General features: G+C 39.7%; 1 protein-coding gene across 3 annotated transcripts in view; it reads right to left on the bottom strand.

Annotated features, from left to right (window-relative positions):
- LOC136705154 (cullin-9) overlaps positions 1–19,497 on the bottom strand; it is a 39,344-nt gene extending 19,847 nt beyond the window's left edge. For 2 of the 3 annotated variants that reach the window (XM_066678433.1, XM_066678436.1), the window contains exons 1-14: positions 19,268–19,497; positions 16,039–16,680; positions 8,095–8,249; positions 6,318–6,905; positions 6,064–6,205; positions 5,721–5,911; positions 4,960–5,383; positions 4,210–4,402; positions 2,915–3,116; positions 2,572–2,762; positions 1,790–1,986; positions 1,135–1,372; positions 356–461; positions 25–252 (exon numbers count right to left, since the gene is read on the bottom strand). In XM_066678433.1, coding sequence (XP_066534530.1) covers positions 25–252; positions 356–461; positions 1,135–1,372; positions 1,790–1,986; positions 2,572–2,762; positions 2,915–3,116; positions 4,210–4,402; positions 4,960–5,383; positions 5,721–5,911; positions 6,064–6,205; positions 6,318–6,905; positions 8,095–8,249; positions 16,039–16,675 — 3,492 coding nt within the window. In that variant the 5' untranslated portion in view covers positions 16,676–16,680; positions 19,268–19,497. The remainder of the gene's footprint in view (positions 1–24; positions 253–355; positions 462–1,134; positions 1,373–1,789; positions 1,987–2,571; positions 2,763–2,914; positions 3,117–4,209; positions 4,403–4,959; positions 5,384–5,720; positions 5,912–6,063; positions 6,206–6,317; positions 6,906–8,094; positions 8,250–16,038; positions 16,681–19,267) is intronic. The other variant, XM_066678435.1, reaches the window with a different exon arrangement.
- Positions 19,498–24,268: the final 4,771 nt, after the last annotated feature.

Raw genomic sequence — 24,268 nt, 5'->3', positions numbered from 1 at the left:
GCTTCTAGCGGGCATCAGACAAACCTGTATGCATCCAGCCAGCACACTAGTTGTCATCTTCTTGTAAAGGCTGGCATATTTTTCGCAGTCGTTAATCAGGTCCCGTAGCTCTGTGACCATTAGCAGGTTGGTGCTGTGCTTGTCCAAAGCTTTGACAAGTGCTTCCTTAGTGCCAAGGCGACACATAACTACAGCATAGTCTTTGTTCAGAGAGGCCAGACGATAGAGGAAACGAATACACTGTTGCACAGTCTAGTTGAAGTAAGAAGACAGAAAAAGAAAAATCATAACTGAACTTACAGTATAAGCTTGGGGGAAAATAACAGTATACAAGTGCATGTTTAAAGATGGCTACCTCTCTGTCATTAATACAAGCTGTCATTGAGGACAGGCAAGGTTCAATACTTTCATGCCAAGGCAGCAGATCCTCTTGATAGTTGTCTAAGAACTTGCTCAAGATCCTGTTCAAAACATTCATAAAATCATAACAATAATGAGCCTCATTTGTGATTCATTTTAACAAAAGAAAACTCCAAAACAGATTATCATACCATTACCTCATTCATTTTGTCAAATTCAATGTCACATTGTGACACTAAAGAACTAAGTACAACTTATGTAAACTATTAAATTTAATTTAGTTTTCCAGATAACAGGAAAAACTGACAAGGCTCATTAATAATACAACTATGTGTTATATATATATATATATATATATATATAAAATTTAATGTGTGTAACACATTAAACTACATTTGCAGATGACTGAGACTCACACTACATGATCTATACTGTGCCTGAGTATGTTTGCCCCACAAAATCCAGTTTGTGTAACTAACTAATATAAATGTTCTGCATGATCATTTCAGTTGTAGCATGGTAAGCCTCTAGTGTGATCACTCACTGTGCACAAGGAACTTGAATTTGATGTCACTGCTGTGACACTCACTGTTTATAAAAAAAAGCATCAAAGGGATAACTCTAAGTGTGCTTAAACCCTGAACATTAAACGTGATGTGAGCACAAGCCACAAAGCCTGAAAGTGGGGTGGGTGGCAATCATACTTGGGCACGGTACAAGGCAATCAGGTCAAATGTGAGTACTACCTCAAACCTTGCACTATGAAACACCTGCCTGAGAATGGGGAGCTGGAACGCACGCTCAACTCTGTGCTGGTCCATGAGGCGAACCAGGTCTTGAAAGGTGTCTCTGCTACGCATCACCTCATTCCTTTCCTCCTCAAGCTGAGAAATGTCATCACACAGTAGTTGCTCCAAAGTAACAATCACCTCTTTGGTGGTGCTCATCTCCTTCAGACCCACAACCAACATCTTCAACTCGGTGTCTTTGAAATCAAGCTCCTCCTTTGACTCTGGGCAATCCCAAAATTGGCATTGTTAATGGGCAGGGCTAGAAAGATTTTTCTCTTTATATAACACTTTATACAGAATACCTTAGTATTTCTGTGAGCATCTGATGGCATTTTCCACAAGAGCAGTGGTGAGATCAGGTACTGATATTGAGTGATTTGTTTTTAATCATAAAAAAAACTCCATCAAACCCCAAAGTTACTGAACGGAGTTCAAAGATTATAACCCCCGAGTTCACAATTCATACTGGGTGTTGTGATTTCATGCTAAAATGCATGTGCCCTGAAGTGTCCTATTTAATTTAATGTTTTGCTACAGAGATGCTGTGCACCAGCTGTGCATGCACAATATGTGTCCACAAAAGATATAGTTCATTGGCTGGTAGGACTATAACAGCAACTCTGAAAATCATCACTTACCTTTCTTTTCTAGTTTGTGAACATTAGAGATGTGGTTAAGGGCAATAATTGCCAACATTGTTTCAGAGCGCTGAGCAGAAAGGCACTTTTTAAGCACAGTTGTGACGTCACAGGCTACCAGTTGCTCCGCCAGGCTCTTGTGATTGGAGATTAGCATTATTATGATCAACAGACCATTCCGCACAGAAAGTCCACACCTGAGTTAATCACAGAACACAAGTTAGTAGATCTACTCAAGATATTTAAATCTAAAAGATATCTTTAAATCCATAACATATACATTCTTTCCATTTAAATTTTTTTCAAGAGAGAAAATATTAAGAAAATTATGCATGATAGGAAAAAAAAAAAAAATCAAACATCAATAATCTGTTTCCTAAACACTACAGCCCTTGCATTTTATATATATATATACTATTACTATTGTATAATATATATACATAATATATAATATAATAATAATAATAATAATATTATTTAATATATATATAAAATATATATAATATATATATTAATAATAATAATAATAATAATAATAATAATAATATATATAATATTACTATTACTAATACTATTATATACTAATACTATTGCATGCTTTTGATACTAATTGCTTTACATCTTTTATTAAATAATACATCAATAGTTTCAGTTCTTTTCCACTCCTAACACAATTATAAACTATGAAGTATCACCACAGAAATCTGATCAATATGGAATTACACTGCCATTTCAGCCAAGCCTAGTGTGCAACCAGCAGTTTGTGCAACCAGCAGACCTACCCAGGGGTATTAAGCATAAGATCTATAGCAGAGGGGATGGCACCAAGAAGCCCCTTGGAGCCCTCAGGTGTTGCTGAGCCAATGCTTGCAAAGATCTCCAGCATCATCTGTGTGCCAGACTCTGAGAGAGGCAAGCAACTTCCCACACTGCGCAGGTCATGCTTACTAGCACCTGTGATGACCTTCAGAGTCTGGAAAGAAGATTGATGATTTCCATCACTAAAAATCACTTTGTTTGACATTGCTCATTCATTAATCATGAAAGCTGGCACAAAAATAAAATCAAGCAAAACCAAAACTTTTTAAAAAGGCATTTGTACATCATTGTTAAGTGTAGACTTACCGCTAGTGCAATCTGCTGCACTCTTGTGCAGGTAGGATACTCTTGCATGCAAGACAAGATAGCTTTCACACCACCCTCTGTAGCAAAGGAAACTCGCCACTCATATTTGAGCATGAGACTCCGAGTCAAGAGTAGAGCAATGATTGCATTTTGCTTTGGCTGGCAGCCAATCATCTCTACCAGCATCTTTAAGACTTTGTCCCTGCATAATCAACAAGAGGTTCATGTCAGTGTTAAGCAAGAAGGGTGCTGGGCCTTTTTTTAAATGAAGATTTAGCATGCAATAGCTAATTTAGTTTCTTAAGCATTTCTTGTAACTGTCTCAAAATCCTCACTCTTAAGAGCAGCTTTGGAAGCGAGACTGGAAAACTTCTGCAATAATTTTAGTCTTTTAGAGCCTTTTAAGATCTTTTTTTAAAGACTCTACAAATTGAACAATTTGGAGCATGTTCAAAAGCAGACTACCCCAATGTGGGGGGGTTAGAATAATCAATTAATCAAGAATAAGCATATTTCTCTGCTTCCAAAACACCTGATTCAACAAGTTAACAAAGTGGCAACTTTAAAATAGAAAAAGCATTCAAATGTATAAGACAACAGCCTCCAAAAATATGTTTAATGAACAATGTCATAAAATGTTATAAAAATAGTATATAAAAATGTATAAAAGTGTGCCTTATATGCAGAGGTGTTATGGAGCCATTTCAAATGATTCTGAATAAAGATTTTAAATTCAAAACTGCACCTTGACTTCTGAGGCACACAGATCAATATAAAAACTTTAACACTATAAAGTGCATGAATACATTTCTAATATTGCATTTCTTTGCACATGGTTTAATCCAGTTAAAAAAAAAATTGTGATGGTTCAGTGTTGGCTGGAGTTTGCATTATTCTTATATCAACCATATTTGTGCTGTAACATACAGACATTTTTCAAAAACAAGTGTAAGGATGTCTACATAGAAATATACTGCAATTATCATTACATTTTCAAGGGTCAGCATCTATGCCCCCTTCTCTGAGGTTTATAAAAGCATGGATTATCTAATAATGATTTCCTACTACCTGTGCATATAAACCCCTGTAGGGTGACATAATTATTTAGTTTTTTTCTACTGCAGCAGTTGCCTCAGGTGTATTTTGACATCCAGAAACTATTCAATTCTCATTTGTGCACACTGAAATTGGTACTGCAAGTTTCATTGTGATATTGGACATTATGCATCAATGCCCCCTTATTTTTCTAGTCAATTGTCAAATGACTATGGGCAGATCCACATAGTAGTTCTCACCTAATGGTTTGTGCTGAGTCTGATCTAAGAGTGCTTCGCTCCTGCGGCCCCTCTTCTTCCAGGATTTTACAGATAAACTTCATGCCAGCCAGATGCTGTCCCGCATCAGAGCTACTTTTCATCATGATGTCCACAACTTCTCCTATCTTCTCCAAGGCTGTCTTCTTACCTTGCACCTTAGGGTTATTGAATACTACGGCAAAAAAAGACAAAAGTCACTTTCGGTTAATGTTTAACTTGAGTCAGATATTGAGAATATTTAACTTGAGACAAACTCATATTTATCTTTCAAACTGGATATTATTATAAGCACTGTAAAGTGTAAAGAGCATACTCTGTACATAACTACTCTTACACCTGCCTGAAGGGCTATGAGGCACAAGTAAATTATCAATCTGTTAACAATGTTTCAGAAAATTATAATATTAGACTCCAAAGAAGTGCTAGCTATCAAGGCAGCCTTTAGGAAATGCGGGACAGGGAAAAAATTAAAAACATCAGAAAACCATAAATACATGTATTGTGACAAAATATTTCATAAACTCTGAAACTTTCTAACAGTGCTATTTGTTAAGACACATCAGTGATATTCATGTCCCTTTCCAGTAGTTGATTAAACTCTGAACTTCATTAAAGTTCATGACAGATTTTCTGCTGAAGTTTGACTTTAAAATGCCACTTTACAATAAACAGTCTATTTACAATAGATTAAGTTCTTGAAAATCCCTTTTAAAAAAAAACATAACTCACCTTTCATTTTTTCCTCCAGGTCCTCAGGGTACTTGGTCTCATCTTCAGTTGGTAGCTCACTCTCTGTGTCACTGCTACAGCTGCCAGTATCTGCAGGGATGTCTTTCTTAGGTTTTTTACAAACAGAACCCATTGTGGAGGATGAGACTGAGGAGGCTGAAGCTGCAGGGGTGGTTAATGATGAAGATGAGGATGTGGCCTGTGTGCTGAGCCCAGAGGAGCTAAGGGAGTTGTCTGTGAGCATCTCCTCATCCTCCAGGCTGGCTCCACCACGGCGCAGGTAGTGCTTGGCAAAGGTGTGTGAGCAGAGCAGGTCACCTAGACAGGAGGCCTGTAAGGTCTGCTTCAGATAATGCAAAATCTTTCGCGCAACCTCACTCGATACAGGCAGCTGGATTAATGTGACTTCATCCAGCTCTGCAACCTGACAAAACAAGACAGAGCAGAGAGAAAGAGTTGAAACTAACATTGTCAAAAACAACTCATGCTACTTTCATTGTAAAATACTAGAACACATACATATGGAACTTATATTACGTAATAACTGGTAATGAATATATGGTTGTGAAAAACACCAATTTTGACTCCTTTAACTGGGTGCCATTTGTGACAGACTGACCCTACATTTACAAATATGCATGCAAAACCTTGAGGGTTTTAACTTATTAAATTAACCTGAAAAACATCAATTTGACCAACTTTATAAAAACACCTTTCACATACAACAGTAAAGGTAATAGATATATGAAGTGTGTGTTTGCCTGTTCATCAAAGTTCTGTCTTAGGATGTTGTTGACCTCCTGCTGCTGCTTTGGTTCAAGTTTCTTAACGAAGAAAAGCACCTCCCACCACTCAGCACGCGTAAGAGTGCCTTCATCATCATAAAGGCCGTCCATCAGATAAGGCAATGAATATAATCCACCAGGTGGCTTTGAGAAGAACGTCTGACTCACTGACACAGGAAAAGAGAACAGCATGAGAAGGGAGTTAGCATGAATTCATTACTTAGAGATTTTCTAATACTACTCGCATTATTAATGCGTGTCCTGCAGTCAAGTAAAGAATAATCAATAGCTCCCGTCCAAACATGGGTTCTGTTCTAACCAGTAGTGAGCTTGAGTGTCTCTGTGAGAGATGTCGCCTTTTCCTGAGTCTCTTTTTCAGTCTGCCCACTGCTTCCAGAACCCAAGATCTCTACCATGTGCCAGTGCACCCAGTAAGTCCTGGAGATAGAGTTCCAGTAAACCTAAAATACACAAAAATTTACAGTTAGAAAAACAGTTAAATAAAGCTTTAAATGAATGAACAAGCAACAGGTTTTTTAATTGCAAGAAACAGGATTTGTACATAATGTTTACCTGAACGGGCGGGGAGCCGTCATTACTGTACCGGAATTCTCCCTCATCACCTAAGCTGACCTCCTCATAGTCTTCTAGCATGCGCACTTGCATGCCACTCTTGAGGTTGTCCTGCACATACTCCACATAAGCAGAACGTGTGGCAAAGTCACCACGAGTTTTGAAGCCATTTCCTGTCTTCTTTTTCGGCGGAGTAACTGTTGCTATAGCTGTTGAAGCCACAATAGAAGGAGAAGCAGTAAAGCGTGGTTGAAAAATGGAGCGAACAGTACGTCTGTTTGCTTCTTCCTCCATATCTTCTGCCCCCTCTGTTGCTGTGGGCGAAGGAAGGGGAGGCTGGCGGTTGCGGTCCCAGCCCATCACGCGCACCAGCTCTGAGATGAGGTTAGCCATTGCCATGGTATACTCAAATTCGCGCTGCACTCGACACTGCTCCGACTGATGAGGAGATGTGGATGAGGAGGAGGAGGATGGCCCAGGGTCCTGACGCTCAGAGCTGGACTCCACACCGGCTGTGTTTAGCTTGTCCATGAGCGAGGTCACACACAAATAGCGCTTCACCAGTGAAAAAAGCAGCTTGCCTGGGATCTGCAGTAAAGAATGACAGTCCATGTAGATGCAATACATATAAGGTATTTCTTATTAAGTAACTGAGAATTGTAGTTATAAACTATCTGAAGTTAATTCATTTTGTGTAGTTTGAGCCAAATTAAAACATGTTCCTAGGGTAAACACTGAAGCAGAATAATGGTAAAAACATGAGGGCAAATTACAAAATGCTTCTTTATTCCACTTAAATTAAATACACATAATTTATATATACACACATGCGTCATATAATCTTTGCTGAAATTATATGACCAGGAGCATTAACAAAATTTGAGAATGAGTCACTGGAATTTATAAAGTCACATCAAGCCAAATTTATTTGAATTAAAATATTCTTCTTAGTTGAGTAGTCTTTTCTGGCCTGAAATCTATGCCCTTGACAGTGTTCAGATCATTATTTTTGATCTATGCAGGTCATTTATTTACATGTGAACACATAATAACATGTGTCCAGTTGGTTTTGGCCCCAATTGTATGTTATGTCCTGGTCTTGCAATTGAATGCCATGGGGAGTCAATTCCAAAAGAGCAGATGTCTAGCTAGGTCCTACATGTGTATCCCAGGCACCTCAACACCTGAGCAGCGCTGTCCTCATCTATCAATCCACAATTAAGGTGTCCTTGAGCAAGGCACCTAACCCCCATCGACTCCCAGCACACTGGGGATAGCTGTCCACCCTTCGGGGTGTGTGTGCTCACACTGCTAAAAACATACTTCCATGTATGTTGTACAAGAACAAATAAATGCAAGATAAAACTACACTAATTGTGGCAATTTTAATGTCCAGAGTAAGTCCTTAGATTTTAAAGCAGCAGTTTGTTTGCGAGAGAATTGTTAGAATCTCAGAAACTTAGCATTAGTCTGCTGCTCAGATGCGGTGTGGACATGAATCAATAAAAAAAAAAAAAAAAAACTGTATTTCAAGTGAGTAGAATAGAAGATACTGGGATGCTCATCTGGCCAGCCGAAAAGTCGCCAGTAGCCCACAGTGGTGATGTAGTACTAAGCAAAACTTCTGTTTATACCTTCCTTATACGTTTGGACTACAAAGTCAAAAGAACTGCATATGCCCAGAATGACATGTAATAAAAGGTATCCATGTTATTTTGGAATAAACAACAGCCCAGCTAACTAATAATGTGATTAATCACCATCCTAAATTTTTTACCTGGGGAAGATGTATACCCTCAAAAGAGATCCCATGCTCCTCTGAAGAGGTGGTCTCTGCAAACAGCTCAAGCAAAGTGTAGCGGTTGTCAAAGTCCATATGCTGCTCAATGCCATCCTGTTGGCTCAGAGACAGAAGCACATAGGCACGACTACCTGAAAACACATATAGAAAACAACATTAAGACAACAAACAGACCAAAATATTTTTTGGGTTGGCCTACTCCAAAGTAGTTCATTCAGACTGCAAAAAATTGTAAATGTCATTTAGAGCTGTGATGATTACTGCATAACCACAATATGCAGCGAGATACTGCAAACTATATAAAATTATTATTTTTTCAGACTCCAATTCCATACAATGCACGCACTGGAAAAGTTAAATCATAATATAATGTAATATTTATATGATTTATTATTTTTTTCTAAATTCAGGATTAACAAATGGCAAGAGCAAACATTTTTTAATTAATATTTGTTGTAAATGAAAGAAAGATATGTTCCATCTTTTTAGTGTTTGTTTTAGGTTTTGAACATACACTGGATTCTCTCCTGGCATTCAGCCAAAGAATTTCGGACAGTCCGATAATCTGTGTACAGTGTTTCTATGTTACAGAAGCACATATTCCACAACACCACCAGACTTTTCTGCCAATTCTCTTTTATCCATAGGCATCTGTTTGTCATTATTGTGACTCCTGTGTGTCGTTGTTAGTGATTTCAGAAATGCTGAAATCTAGCTCAAACTGAAAAGGCTGAAATCTCACTACCATTGCAACAATTTTTAAAATCTCACAAATTATATTTTGTATTTTTATTTATACATTTTTTCCCATCTCTTAATAGGGTAATTCCATCATATTAAGGCTTACTTGTGTTTCCAGCAGGGATTCACTTAATGCTTCAGCTTAAAATGTCACAAAACCCCATCTATACCAGGAACCATGGGCTTTGAAAACCTGCAGTAAGGTTAGACGACGTTTTCCCGTTGTGTATTTGCATGGTTTTTTAGTTTTTTGGACTGAACATGGTGCTACACCACTCCAGTACTCACAGATCAGCTTTCCACACTTTTGTAGCACGTTCATACTTTCCTGGAGATTTAACACCAGTTGACCCAAGGAGAGTTTGAACCTCTTAAAAACACCATGAGGTATGTTACGAGGTGCTGTTGTGAGTTGGATATAAACAAATGTAACCACTGCTGTAACTTGAGAGATTTTACAAGCAGCTAGTTTGTGCTGGAGCTCTGCATTTCGACGGTCTCTCTGGCCAATCAGTGTTCAACAAGGTTTACATGTCACATTTAGCACCTACTCAAATCCATTCATACCAGGTGCAAGCAAGGACTAAAATAGTACCTGGTTCCAGGACTAGGACTAGGTACCAGATCAGGCTTGTGGAAAAGCGAAAGAGCCAAGCCGATTCAAGTCACACAGGTTCCATGCATTGGAAAAGAAACATTATTGAGCCCTCTATAATCTATACACAGGCACAGACCTCAATAATTTTTCCCCCTACAAAAAGAACCCTGCTCCAGCAGGACACGTGGCATGGCAGATGAAACCCTGTGCCAGAGATTCTAGAATATATTTTTTTCATTGCCTCTTTCTCTGGGCCAGATAAGGATATGAGGCATCCACTAGGAGAGGCAGTGCCAGGTAATAATTCAATGGAACAATGAAACTTCCGATGAGGTGTTAAGACTGTTTTTGCTTACTGAAGACCTCATAAAAGGTCATGATAAGACGCAGGCATCTTATGTAATTCAATTGGAGCCCTGATAGAAGCACTCTGAGTCTCCACGGTACCTGGGCATAAGCAGGATAATTGACAGAGGTGTCCCTACTGCCGGATGGACTTGGAGAGCTAGTAAATTTGGGGGTTTGCAGCAAAGCGAATTCTAAAATGATGGGCAATTCAGGGACTTGGGCCAAAAATAATGAGTACCTCTCAGTATGTGGGCCCACTTTCATCACAACAGGCTTGGTTTGCTGAATTATGGCTCCTGAGCAAAGAAAGAGCCTGTCTATGGCTGGAACCAGTAGGGGTGTAGCAAGGGATATAATAGGCAAACCTAACTTTTGAGCCATAGATATGTTCACAAAGTCGCTTGTGGCACCAGGGTCAATGCATGCCTGAAGGATTCTCCCCACGAGATGGGCACAGTCAAAAACAATCCACTTGAATGAGGGCCAAGAAGCGGACCAACCCTAGAGTCAAACACTAGAATATGGAAGAGAATGAACAGCAGAACAGAGGGTGGAGTTTCAGCCTGAGGTGGGAAAGTGAGTGGTAGCACAGCTACATTCAATTCCTGCGCGCGTTTTAACAGCACACAGAGTCCATGTTGGCAGTGATGTAATGGGACAGCTGTGTGGAGACAAATACTGGCCACTCAGTTGTTAGTGAACCCAAAAGCTGATAAATACGGCTATGCAATCAGTCGGGCTTGAACCAGGACTGACTCAGTGAGAGGCAACAACTTATTTCACTGGGCTAATTGGGGGTGAGTTTGCTTATGATTGTAGGGTTATTTGATACTGAGTGGAGGACTCTCAAGAGAAATAAGTAACAAAAAAGTGTTTGTAACATGCAAAGTGGAGTACAATGGAATTAGCCAGTCAAAGAGCTAGTTAGCATCTGCTAATTTTAAATATTAGCTTTAGCTAACCGAGCTCCACAGTGCTGCGTCATTTAAGGTGGAATTGAAAATCAGAATAAAGTTGGAATAAAGGCTGTAACATGCGGATTCCGCCCCGGTCGTGGAACACAGGACCAGCTCTTTACCCTCGCTAGAATCCTGGAGGGTGTATGGGAGTTTGCTCAACCAGTCTACATGTGTTTTGTGGATCTGGAGAAGGCATTCGACCGTGTCCCTCGGGGTATTCTGTGGGGGGTACTCGGCTCTTTATTACGAGCCATCCAGTCCCTGTATAAACAGAGCAGGAGTCTGGTTCGTATGGCTGACAGTAAGTCCGACTGGTTTCCAGTCGGAGTTGGACTCCGTCAAGGCTGCCCGTTGTCACCGTTTCTCTTCATAATTTTTATGGACAGAATTTCTCGGCGTAGCCAAGTGGCGGAGGGTGTCTGGTTTGGTGGTCTGCTTTTTGCAGATGATGTGGTCTTGTTGGCTTCATCGGGCCGGGACCTCCAGCTCTTGCTGGGCCAGTTTGCAGCCGAGCGTGAAGCGGTAGGGATGAGGATCAGCACCTCCAAGTCCGAGTCCATGGTACCCAGTCAGAAAAGGGTGGAGTGCTCTCTCCAGGTTGGAAGTGAGATCCTGCCTCAAGTGGAGGAGTTTAAATACCTTGGGGTCTTGTTCACGAGTGAGGGAAAGATGGAGCGTGAGATTGACAGGCGGATCGGTGCAACGTCAGAAGTAATGCAGGCTCTGTACCAGTCCGTTGTGGTGAAGAGAGAGCTGAGCAGAAAAGCAAAGCTCTCGATTTACCATTCAATCTACGTCCCAACCCTCACCTATGGTCACGAGCTTTGGATATACCCCTGGAGGAGCTGGAGGCAGTGGCTGGGGAGAGGGAGGTCTGGGTTTCTTTGCTCCGACTGCTTCCCCTGCGACCCGGATAAGCGGTGGATAATGGATGGATGGATAAAGGCTGTAACAATGCGTTTGTGGCTCACCCGTTCTCCTACAGGTAATAATCGTTATTTGGGGACATGCATCCAGCTCTATGTATTGTAGTTTTTCATAGTTTTACCATTTAATCCCCACTTTACATGCCTGTGTTTACTTTCTGTGCTCTGTTCTCATTGGCTGTTGACAGGACTTGTTCAGAGCTGAGTTGGTGGGGAGTTTACACTACACAACTATGTCCAAAGTTGGGTCGAAAAAAAAAAAAAAAATCAAACATTTGATATGCACATTTATATAGTAAACTGAGACGCTGGTGCTGTCGTCCCGCCGCTTCTCGCGATCACTCAGGTTTGTTGACGGTGGAGCGGAGGGATGCCAGTGTTTCAGGATGCTCCCGTGTCTGTGTCTCCTCCTGGTTCTCTCCTTTTAGTTAAAGCTGTCATAGTCAGATCTGCCGGAGTCATTAGCCACACTCTGGAAATTTTCATATTTTCTACTTTATAAACACAAAACAGTTCAAAACTAATTCCATCCCTTTACATCTTTCCGAGTAAACAACTGCCCACCTGTCTGTCTGGACACTGATGGATGACTGTCGAGACCCTCCTCCACGCTTCAGACCAGCTGCCCACGCTCCAGCAACCACCAAGTGCCTTGAAGCTGTCCCTACACTGAAGTTCTCATGGACTACTAACTATCATCACCTGTAGATTGACCAGAGGAGGATGGGTCACCCCTTGTGAGCCTTGGTTCCTCCCAAGGTTTCTTCCTCAGCTGGGGGAGTTTTTCCTTGCCACTGTCGCCCCTGGCTTGCTCACTTGAGGGTTTTACATTTGTTTTTACATTTCATGTCAAATCTTTGTCTTACTGGAATTCTGTGAAGCTGCTTTGTGACAACATCAGTTGTGAAAAGCGCTATATAAATAAATTTGATTTGATTTGATTTGATATGCTGTGACTGGTATGAAATGCAATTCTGAGGCAAAAACAAGTAAAATTGGGTAATGTAACACAACCATGCAAAAGAACGCTGACTTTTTCAAGCAACCACAAAGAAGCACGCTGCAACACAGGTCAGCAGGAGTCCTTGGAAAGTGCATTTCACAGTCGTGACAAATATCCTCATGACAGTGTAAAAAGCTGTTCAGTCAGGCTTAGTAAGATTATGCCTTTCTACTTGTACTTGTTACTGCACTGTGGTTTTTTTTGTGCTCTTTGGGCTCTGAACTTTTTATGTGCAGTTCATAAAGAAGTAAATGTTGTTCATTCAAGCTTATTATATCTTATTAGAGATACAGAACACTGCTTTAACAAAATAAAATCTGTAAGTATGGTAATATAAATATCTGGATTTATAGGCACCTATCTAGTAGTTAAGATAGATAGAGTTGGTATGGGTGCTCTGTATTGGCAGATACTTGAACATGAAATATCGGTATCGAAAGGGAAAAAATGGTATCGGTGCATGCCTACTGATAACCTTAGTAAAATTAGTAAAATGAGTGTGAGAAGGAATAAACTTCCCTATGACATGAATAATTTGTTTTGCCCATTCACTGTCAGCATTTATTGGCTGCTTATATGCTGTCAGGAGAAGCAGCTGCTGCAACATGTGTTTTCTCCTTGCTCTGGTAAGTGACATGTTTGTATAGAGGTATCAGCACCAATGTTTGATACACGCATTGAACAAAGTTTACACGCAGTTACCGTTTGGTCCTCCATTCTTTGTTGTAACTGATTGAGAAACCAAAATATTCCCAAACAGGAGATAGATACAAGGAAGATTTTGGTTGTTCCAGCTCAGCCTTGCTGTCAAATAGCCATTTCAAATCCAGATTATTGTCCAACAGGCTAACCAAAACAATAGCATAGCATTGTTTCCTCAGTAGCTCTAAACACTGCTCCAGCGTCGTCCTAGTAACACAGCATTCCTATTACACACCGTCTCACTAGATGTCACATCACTGCAAATGGCTACAACTCAGTAGCGCGGGGTTCACAAACAGCTAGAGTTGGTTTATTTAGTGAATCGGCTCAATGATTCAAAACATTGCTTACAAGCATAGGCTGCACATGCCTCTAACCTTGTGTACACACAGCTGTGGGGAAACTCAAAAACGGCACACAGCTTGCATTAAACACGGGATTATACTTCAGAATGCATGTTTGTCATTGGACATAGCAGAAAGCCATGCACAAACACCTCAGCAGCCTTGATAAGAAACTGAACAAATTGCATGAAACGAATTGTGGGGGTGGGGGAAGGGGGGTGGACAACATTGTCAAGGCGGCCCTCCTAACTGCAGTGTAAGGCTGCCTCTTTATTTGAAATGATCTGAATAAATTAGCCTATTGCATAGGTGTATGTTTATACCTATTTACCGTATTTTCCGCACTATAAGGCGCACCGGATTATAAGGCGCACCTTCATTGAATGACCCATTTTAAAACTTTGTCCATATATAAGGCGCACCGGATTATAAGGCGCATACAATAGACGCTACAGTAGAGGCTGGGGGTTACGTTATGCATCAATTAGATGGAGCTGCGCTAAAGGGAATGTCAACAAAACAGTCAGATAGGTCAGTTCAACTTTATTAATAGATTACAACCCAGCGTAGTTTAAGGTAAAACATGTAGTGCAATGTTAATATACCCCACATAGTGGGGGGGGGGACTTTTCCTCGATTCAATAATAATAATAATCACAATATAGTAACACTCGAAATAGTGCAAAGCGATAACAATATATCAATAACTCAACGTTGCTCAAACGTTAAAATCACACAACGCACAAAATAAACACGTAAAGCTCACTTTACTAAGTTATTCCTCATCCACGAATCCCGTTCGTTAGTGATTCGTTAATGTTAAATTCTCTTGCTGCTGCTCTATTCCCGTGTTCTTCTGCGTGACTGATCGCCTTGAGTTTAAACTCTGCGTCATATGCGTGTCTCTTAATAGGAGCCATTTTGGGGTCTTTACATAAACAAATGGAAATGAAATATATATACCGGTATATATCCAGCATGCACCGCGCGCGGAAGAAAATGAAGTAGGCGGCTGCTTACCGTAGTTGCGAGACCTGTTGTGGCTCAATATTGGTCCATATATAAGGCGCACCGGATTATAAGGCGCACTGTCGGCTTTTGAGATAATTTGAGTTTTTTAGGTGCGCCTTATAGTGCGGAAAATACGGTACTTTGTTTTCTGCAGTGGAGCCTAGCCTACAAAATAAAAAAAATGTACAACTTTTTTATTTCTTGGTCTGTGTTTATTAAAAGTAAAGAGCATATATAACAATATAAATGAGTCCAATTAACGCCAGATCCTGTAAATGCACCACACACCCAATTAGCAATTCCATGGAATCACCAGTGTTTCCAGATTGCAGTCTTCAAACTCAAACTTCATAACTTCCATATTGTAAAAGATAGATACAAGATGAATGTGTCATATGAAAACTGGAACTAATTAATACAATGAGGGAACAGATTAAGTCTCTAAATAATATTTTTCCACCCTAATGGTGGATTTAATAATCGTTTTAATCAACGTAATAATCCATATCCTCAACTTAGTACTTCGTTACAGTTTTCATTTGAGACCTTTTTCATGATGAAATGGCTCTGTGTGTGTTAGGCACATTTCTGAAGATGCGCCTGTTCACTAATCTGCGGAGATTTTTCCAGTGTGTCAGTTTTTCATTTTCTGGGCAGAATAATCAAAATGTCCTCCTTCCTTGTGGATTTGAGTCATTTTAATATTGTGCATGTATACATGTGTCATGACATTGCCCATTACTTGCACAGGGATCTTAGTTTACACATAAACTCGTATGTGCAAGTTGTAGCAAATTTAGAGTGGGTTCCTACCTACAAAATCTGAAATAGCAAAGATAAGTAAATTACCTCTTCACCCCCCATGGAGGACAAATCAAGCAATATCCTCATCTCTTTGCAGCTCTCTGCCATGAGCACAAAGAGAGAGGAAGCCTAGTATGTCTGACCAAGCTTTGTTGTTTTAAGTTGTTTACTGGCACTACAGATCCATAAACACACCAGATCTGTTTGCAGCACACAAACAGACTGGGGAGGAAACATCTGAAATGTATAAAAAGTGTTTTTTAAATACAATCATATACGATGATTTTTTTGTCAGTTAACCATACTGCTATTTAAAAGATGTGCTTAAACAAACTACAAAATGTCAGCTCGTTCAAACTAACACTTTTCAGTGAGTTGAAAAATAATAAAATCAAATCCACTTCAGCAGGAGCATGGCAGTTCACAGAAAAACTGATTGTTTCAAAACCTCTGACACATTATTTAATACATAACTGTAACATACCTGCATCATGAGAGGCAAGGGCACGTAACATTTTTCCAGCGCTTCGACGAGTTTGCCGCTCCTTGTTGCACAGAAGTTCCATGAGCAGATCTAGTGCACCAGTCTCCTTGAAGACTCCTACCAGTGAGCCAATGCTAGCATAGGCGCTCAACACATGAATGGTGTGTGTGAGGCTAATAGCAAAATCACTGTTTTTGGCCATTTGCTTCCGTGCACGCTCAACTAGGTTCTTGACATCATCTTTCATGTCAGAGAGCTCCACTTCGTCAAACGTGACATCAGTAGGGAACTGGCCACTAGGCCGAACCTTCTCCTCCAGTGGACGCTTGCCCAATAATGTGGGGCAGTTGGCATACACATCCTCAGTTGACATCCACATCAAGATATTTTCAGTTTTACTCTCAGAAGAGGAGCTACCAGAACCACCCACACCAGAGCCACCACTACCTCCGCTGCCAGCCTCATTACTGCTACTGCTGGAGCTGGTGCCATCATCCACAGCCAGCAGGCTCCAGCGTATAAGGTATTCTGTCTGCCCATCATGGGTGCGCCTCTGACGAATCAGCTCCTCTGGATAAGCCTGTTGTTTTGGCCCCAACTGAACCAGCAGGTTCCCATTGCGGCGCTCGCCCACCATGATAGCTAAAGATTGAAAATAAAGACAGAACACATTTTTTATACACCTGATAATTATGATGACTGCATTAACAGTGACATAAACAAAGAAACAAAAATAGTTATGACTTTCTATGGTGCCAATGGTTATCTTTTTCAACTGTCAAGCTATGCAAATCAATGAAATGGTGTGCTGTAGGGGGATGGATCATGAAGAAAGACACAGCACCAACAGTAGAGGAGGCCTGGCTGAAACTGGCAGGTGATTAATTGGAAATGTGGAGGGTGGCAAAGAGTAATGCTGGAAAAATGTAGGGGGAGTCTTCCAAGACACTCACATACTAACTCTGGGTTTATGTTGCCTTGATCATATAAAAGTATCTGGATAGTCAACATTAGCAAAACTAGTGGCTGTTAGCAAATTTATAATCGCTGCATCTCTCAGCCAATCACAATCTCTAAAAGCAACATTACTTTTATATCATATTTTAGCACACTTGTTATATCTTATTTCAATTGTATTTTAATTTTATTAGTTTGATTAAGTTTTTCTTATGTTATTTTGTTTTCGTTTGAGCTTTATTTAGATTTTCATTCTAGTTTGATCTCCCCTAAGCACTTATTAATCTCTGATGTTCCTGACATTGTTTCCAGGTAAAGCACTTTGTTTTACACAATTGCCTTTGTGTATTTGCCTTGCCAAAATGTGACTTTCTCCAGAGTAAAACAACTTAAAACAAACAGCTGTGTGGTAAATTATATAAATTAACAGATGTTGGAATCGATTTACTGAGGAACCTATAATGCCTTAAGTGACATTTTGGTCATCTGGACAGTCACATTTTTTCATTTCATTCCTGAGGCTACTGGACATTCTTAACTTTATGTTAAATTATTAAAACACAGATTGAGAGGTAAGCAAGTATTTGTAAGCAGGCCCTATTAAGTTAGCTAATGACTAGATATTCACACTTAGCTTGAAAGACTTTATAATATGTAAATTCCTCGTAAGTATACAACATTGCTGACAAATTCTGTCATTAGTGATTTCAAAGGATTTTACCTGTTATTCTTCCATAGAATTTCTATATATGTATTGGAATAAGTTTTGCTCTTCAGGGCCTGGTGCACATCTCTACAGTGGCACATTTCACAGGAACTACATAATGTGCAAATTCACAAGTGTGTGGGATAGCTTTAGAGTGGTTCATCTGAAGGTTTCTATTCCTCTTCATTAGCCATTAAACTTTCAGCATTAACATCCAATGCATTATTATTTTCCTTCATTTATTAAATGCAATCATGTTTTCCATAATTCTTATCTAAAGGGCTTTAAACTGGTTCATATCAATGCTTTGTCGATTTTCAAATGCGCGTCTGCACTGATCATCTTGTAAAGCCAGCTTATGTTTGAATACCAAACTTTTGAGTGGAGTGAAAACGTTTATAGCAAAAACAAATATGAGGGAAATTCCTTGGAATTGAATAAAAACAAAAAATACTAATTCAAAGTTAATTTCAAGAAAAAAAAATCCTGAATGCCTTAAACAGGCTTCTGTCTTCACATATCTCTGAACAGTCCCAACCTTTATCTCCACATAAGCCTCAACTACTCACCTGCAGCTCAAACCCCCCACATGCAAACAGACAGGATTAATTCTGAAGTTTTATGACGTAAGAAACACTGGCTGTGCGAATTTACCTGCTGGAGACAGTTCCTTAAACATGATGTTGATTTATTTCACTCATGATAGGAGTCTTTAAATCATAAATAGCCAGCTAGCTTCATTTACCGGTGTTTAATTAGCTAACCAATTAATTACCTCGAAAGTAAAATGTCAGCGTATGTTTAAAGTCATGGCGAACAAGCCTAAAGTGTCAGACTAAAGCAGACTCTTGAGGTTTGACTTGAAGCAACGAAAAACGAGGAGAGCAAGTTGAAAGTTCTGCTATCAGACAGTAGCTTTTTTAAATCACTAGGAAATGCCTCCAGTCCGTTAACACGACGAAGGACAGCGGTCTCGTCCCAGCGTTGCGCTACTCTCTATAATTTAGTTTCGAGTGTCAGTGGGTGTCAAATCTCCCTGACAAGGTGCTGAAGTGCCCATTATAACGTAGCTTTCACTTCTACTATCCTACACCACCATTAAGGGAAACCACGAGAAACTTAGCCATACGTTAGCTTTCTTTCTCGAAAAGCCAGCGCTAACTCATTCTAATGCTGACTCACTTTCTAGTGGGATTCACCAGCCACTCCCCTCGCCTGCAGCCGCGTTTCTGAGACATAACTCATTATCCGATGTGGAAATTAGCTCTTTCCGAGTTTGGAAATATTCAACGGCGAGTAAGCTAACCTCACCCTGCTACTCCGAGTCTGGCGCCTCTACCTGAACCCTGACAGCGGCCGTTAGGCTGGTGTTTGCCCCCAGGCGCCCGTGTAGTGCGGAGTGTCTAAGGCAGTACGCGAAGGTATGGGCCCTGAGTCTTAGTCACATTTACAGAAAGTCAAACAGTGTGGCCATCTCACTGCTGCTCACACAGCCCCGCGGCCTCCTCCACAAACTTACATCAAAAATGATAAAACCCAGCGCTCAGAGGCAGGGGGTGTAATTACCTCCAGAGTTACGGGGCCTCTGTTGCTCCTTCGCGGCTCTCTCCCTCAGGCGATGGGCTTTCCTCCTGCGCGGTGAACTGTCGTTGCCCAGCCTGAATCTCGTGGTGTTTTTTATCCTCAGGTCGTCTGTTTCTTTTCCAACCACAATATTTTCAGCTGCGCCTCGATCCGCTCTGGAGACTTAAGGCTGTAATGTCCGGTCTCACAGCGGAAACTGGCAACATTCTCAAACCATAGAGATCCCGGAGAAAGAAAACGAAAGAGAAGAGTAAGCTTTCAGTGTGAGCCTCTGTCTGCTCCTAGCGGCCGAGAAGAGCTATCACAGTTAGGGTTATGCCCACTATTCTTCGTATTCATTCATATTCATCCCTCACCCTCCCCATCCTTATAATTACAATCAACCTCAAACTCATATTCACTTTCATTATCACGATCATATTCCCAATCACAATTATACTGACACTTTCAATTTCAATCACAGCCATGTTCGTTATCATCATCTCTATCACAGTCACCTCCATATAGTCACAATCAATCTTATTTACTACAATGCAGAGAAAAATTAATGTAGTAATAATTGTTTTTAAAATTATTGTAATAAATCTATAATATTATGCATTTACCATAATGAATAAAGCTTGGGTTATAATCTGCAAATGTTACTATAAGGTGCTATTACAATTTGTTGTCAGGATGCAGACAGTATCCTATTAAAATGAGATATGTTGTTTATTGTATTGCCATTAAACTATAACACATGTCTAAAACAATATTGGTTAAGTGTATTAAATAAATGAACAAGATTAAATAATATTTAATATTTCTGTGCACAAATTCATAGTAATTTACAGATAAGAATTGAAGAGTCTTTGTGTAAGATATTATAATAATATAGCCCAGTCATAAATTCATCCCTGGCAGAAAACAGTCTGGTTGTCCACCTGAGGGAATGGGTGGAAAAAGAGATGGCCAGGTGAAAGGTCAGCAATAATTTTCTCTGCATGCGGGCAATATAAAATACTATAAGCTGAGCCTCCTGCAAAAACCCAAGAGGGTCATAAATTCCATTTTATTTGTCCCATCAGGGAAATAAAATAACCACAAAATTTAAGTATTTATACTGTTATGGTCAAAAGGTTTCATAAACATACATCAGACTTGTACCTCATAACATTATTGAGCTTTTAATCATTTCTGCAATGTATACATTTTGTATGTATAATTTGGATCATCTATTTGCAAATTTTGTGTTTAAGAAAACAAGGAATTTGTGCAATAAAATTGGTACATATTTTTTGTAATAAAGATGTTATTTGTCATTCAGCCAAACAAAAAACCAGTAGCAGAAATCACTGAAATCCCAGTACTGCAACACCATGTTTCATTTAAAGCTTTAAGCATAGACATCAATGCCATTCAACAGATGCTTTTATCCCAAGTAACTTTCAAAATGCATTTTCATATACATGTAGTATGTATTACACAAGGGCATAGAATTAGCATGAACGGAGGTGACGTGTCCCCACCAATATCAAGCGATTACTGAATTGTCCTCACCAATAATTTGAAAAAATAAAAAAATAGAAAAATGATCTGTCAATGTCTCATTAACCTAGAGGTGCAGAAAGGGTTAAATCTCTACTCGAGTCCTACCTCCCTGTAACACATATGACCAGTGTGATTGGCTGTGGCTTTCCCTGCTGTCCCGTGAGTCTTTGTAGTTTGGTTGTGACCAGCGCCAAAACTGGAATGAAAACTTTCCAGTCATAAGTGAGTATTACTGTGCAAGGCTCAGGTGCATTGTGGGTGACATATGGGTGTCAAAAAGTGAGTGAGGTCAGCAGCAAAAAAGAAGGAGGTGGACATAACGAGCTGTTTTTCAAAGAAACATGTAAGTCACTTAAAGTCAAGTTCACTAATGAGATGAGTCCCTTATAATAACAGAAGCATAAAATCATCTGGAAAATTAATAAAATTGTTTGGAAATTAACTGCACAACAAACTGCCCATTGTCAGTTCTCTTACATTGTCGTTTTATCACACTGAAAAGAGATAAAAAAAAAAAAAAAAACAAGCCACCAACAACAACAGGCAAAAAAAACAAAAGGGTTTTTGGGGGAGGGGGTGAGTTTTAGAGTCATAGGTCCCCACCAATGATTAATATCAAGAGTGAATCTATGCCATTGGTATTAAACCTAGTACTAATAGATTTACAGTTAAGCTGAACTAAGATACAGCAATATATAGGAATCAAGGCTGTTGTCTAAAAGAGTAAATAACATGTAATACCAAACAATCAGAGCTGATACCTAGGAAAGATAAACACAATCTATGAGCAGTTTGTGTTCTGCGTGGGCTTATTCTGGGTGCCCCTGTTTTCTCCCACAGTCCAAAAACAAATGCTGGAAGGTAGATTGACCATGCAATTATGTCCATAACTGTGAGTGTGTCCCTTTTATGAGATGTGTTCTAAAATGTCTCTCTTTTAACATCTGATGTGTGTCCTATGTTATAGAGTGTATAGAATATATATGAATGGGTCTATGATCATTTAATTCTGTTTTATTTATATTTATTTACATTTACACAGCATTCCAAATTATTTGGAATTGGGGTTGCACTTCCCAGCTTCTAAGAGGAAAGTAGATGTTATTTCTGTAGATGTGTTTCATGTTCCATAGGTCTAGCTCTTATTTACCAGACAGCTGCACTTTAATGACTTGGAAGAATGTAATGTTTTCCTCACAGTGGACAAGCCCAACGAAGGTCATACTCTATCACTCCTTATTTGCTCCATTGTTCTCGCTCTAATTCTCAGTCTCTCTCTCCACTTGACGTACAGTAAATCCTCTACATAAAAACCTTCAACAAGTAAATGTCCACTTGTTTCAAATTTGTTTAAAGAAGAGTACTAACATGAGGCAATACTTTGTTACTGTCTTCTTTTAAGAAGAATAAAGAGCCACTGCCCACAACACTAGATTGTTTCTTCAAGTGGGTGTATAAACTTGTGTCTTGCCATGAATTTGTACAAGTGCCATCGACATCAGGTTACATTTTGCCCTCCATTTCTTGTGGAGGGCTGATGACCCATCTCCAACATATCCCACTACCTTCTTCACCACCTTCTCCTCCAATCAGTAACTCATTTCACCTTGCTACACAAAGCTAAAACAAACTCTTGGAATGGAGCTCATTAATATGTAGAAGACTAAATTTACTTACTGCCTGAGCAAAAAGTAATGGCTGGAGGAGCAGAGGAATGATCAGAGCTGATACCTATGAAAGATAAACACAATATGTGAGCAGTTTGTGTTCTCCCCATGTCCGCATGGGCTTATTCTGTGTGCCCCTGCTTTCTCCCACAGTCCATGGCCTGCCCATAGAAAGCACAATCATCTGCCACCCATGCATCTACTCCTTCCTTCAGCTTGCAACATGGGAATTAAAAAATTGCACAAAATGCCATGCTCCGAACAACAGCTCTTGAACATTTGAGAACAAGTGCATGAGCCAAGATGACAGATGGACCTGTAACCAAGCAGCCAAGACTACTCCAGTCTTGCCTGCACTGACTCATGTTCCAGATCACAAAACTCTTATCATTTGGCTAGGTTCACAGGGTAAATGAGTGAGGCCATAGAAGAAAGATTTATCCTGGCTTTCATGACAAGAGCAAGCTGTTGCTAGTTGCTAGTGTCCAGCAGGTTAGGTCGTTCAAAACACAAGATCCCCCATGTGAATCGGGTCCCTAAATTTGTATTCAATTTGTTTGAGCTGTGAGCTGCAAATATTACAGTGAACCTGTAATATTACATTGGCACAACATGCAGAAAACCATTTTGTATCATGGACTATGCTTTGAATACTTCCCCAAATGGATAAATAAATTTGCAAGCATTTTTGCTAGTGTGGGTTTTCTAATGAGTATCACTAGTCATCTCAGACCAGGGTTCCAAGAGAGCAAAATCAACCTTGTTCTCTCTGGCTAAGAAGAATGCATGAAAAAGAGCCCATCATGAATTAGAGGCATCAGTTGCCTGATTTGGTAGATCTGTACAGTTGTTGTTCTTCTCCAGTGCACTGAGTTATACAGTGGCTTTGCATTAGTGGCAAAAAGTTAGTATGTTTATATCTTCACTCAACTTGTGGCATTGTGAGTGACTGTGAGAGTCACTAGACTAGAATCTAGTCTAGTATGAGACTAGAATTGAAGAAAACTAATAAAAAGAGGACAACATTTATAAATAATTGAAAAATTGATAATTAAATGATCTATTTTGTCATTGTATTTTCATCAGTATATACAAAGTCATCCTAGGCCTTCCTTTGAGCTGTGCATGTGATGTCACAGTGTGATGACTACAAGTGTTAATAAATTTCATAATTTTTACTTGTGAGTTGTGTGTCTGAGTAATGAGTAGGTCTCCAATATGGCAGCTACACTGTACTGTGAAGTCAGCTACAACCCATGAATACACAGTCATCCTGGTCTTTCTTATGAGCTATCCATGTGATGTTAAGATAAAAGATGTATGGCAAGGGCCAACAAACCCCAAACAGAAATCCAAACTGAAAGTTCTGACATTTTAGCTATTTCTGGCTGTGTGACACACAACAGCAAACATACACCATGATTTGGCAATTTTTCTCTTGACTCGATTCTAATTCTTTCAATTTAATAATAGTAGTAATAGAAATTTTAATTAGCATTTATATAGACGTTTTCAAGAACCCTAAGAGCTTAAAAAAGACAGGACAAAGAACACCAAAAGAAAGACCAAATGCAGCAATACAGAGAAAAAGCAGTGTTGAGAAGTAGCCAGGAAAAGAGCAGTGCAGAACACAAGGGTTAAAAAGGTCTCCCTGAATCACTGTAGATACCAGCAGTGATAGCATGGCACTATCCTCTGAGCAGCGTTAATAGTAGATGGACTCACTTGATCGAAATTAGCAGCCGTGTTTACAGGCCACTAGCTATGGAGCTGCAATAAAATTCGC

The sequence above is a fragment of the Hoplias malabaricus genome, chromosome 8 (genome assembly GCF_029633855.1).
Source record: "Hoplias malabaricus isolate fHopMal1 chromosome 8, fHopMal1.hap1, whole genome shotgun sequence".
Lineage (NCBI taxonomy): Eukaryota > Metazoa > Chordata > Actinopteri > Characiformes > Erythrinidae > Hoplias > Hoplias malabaricus.
Note: the sequence above shows the minus strand (reverse complement) of the source record. Positions and strands in the feature narration are given on the sequence as shown.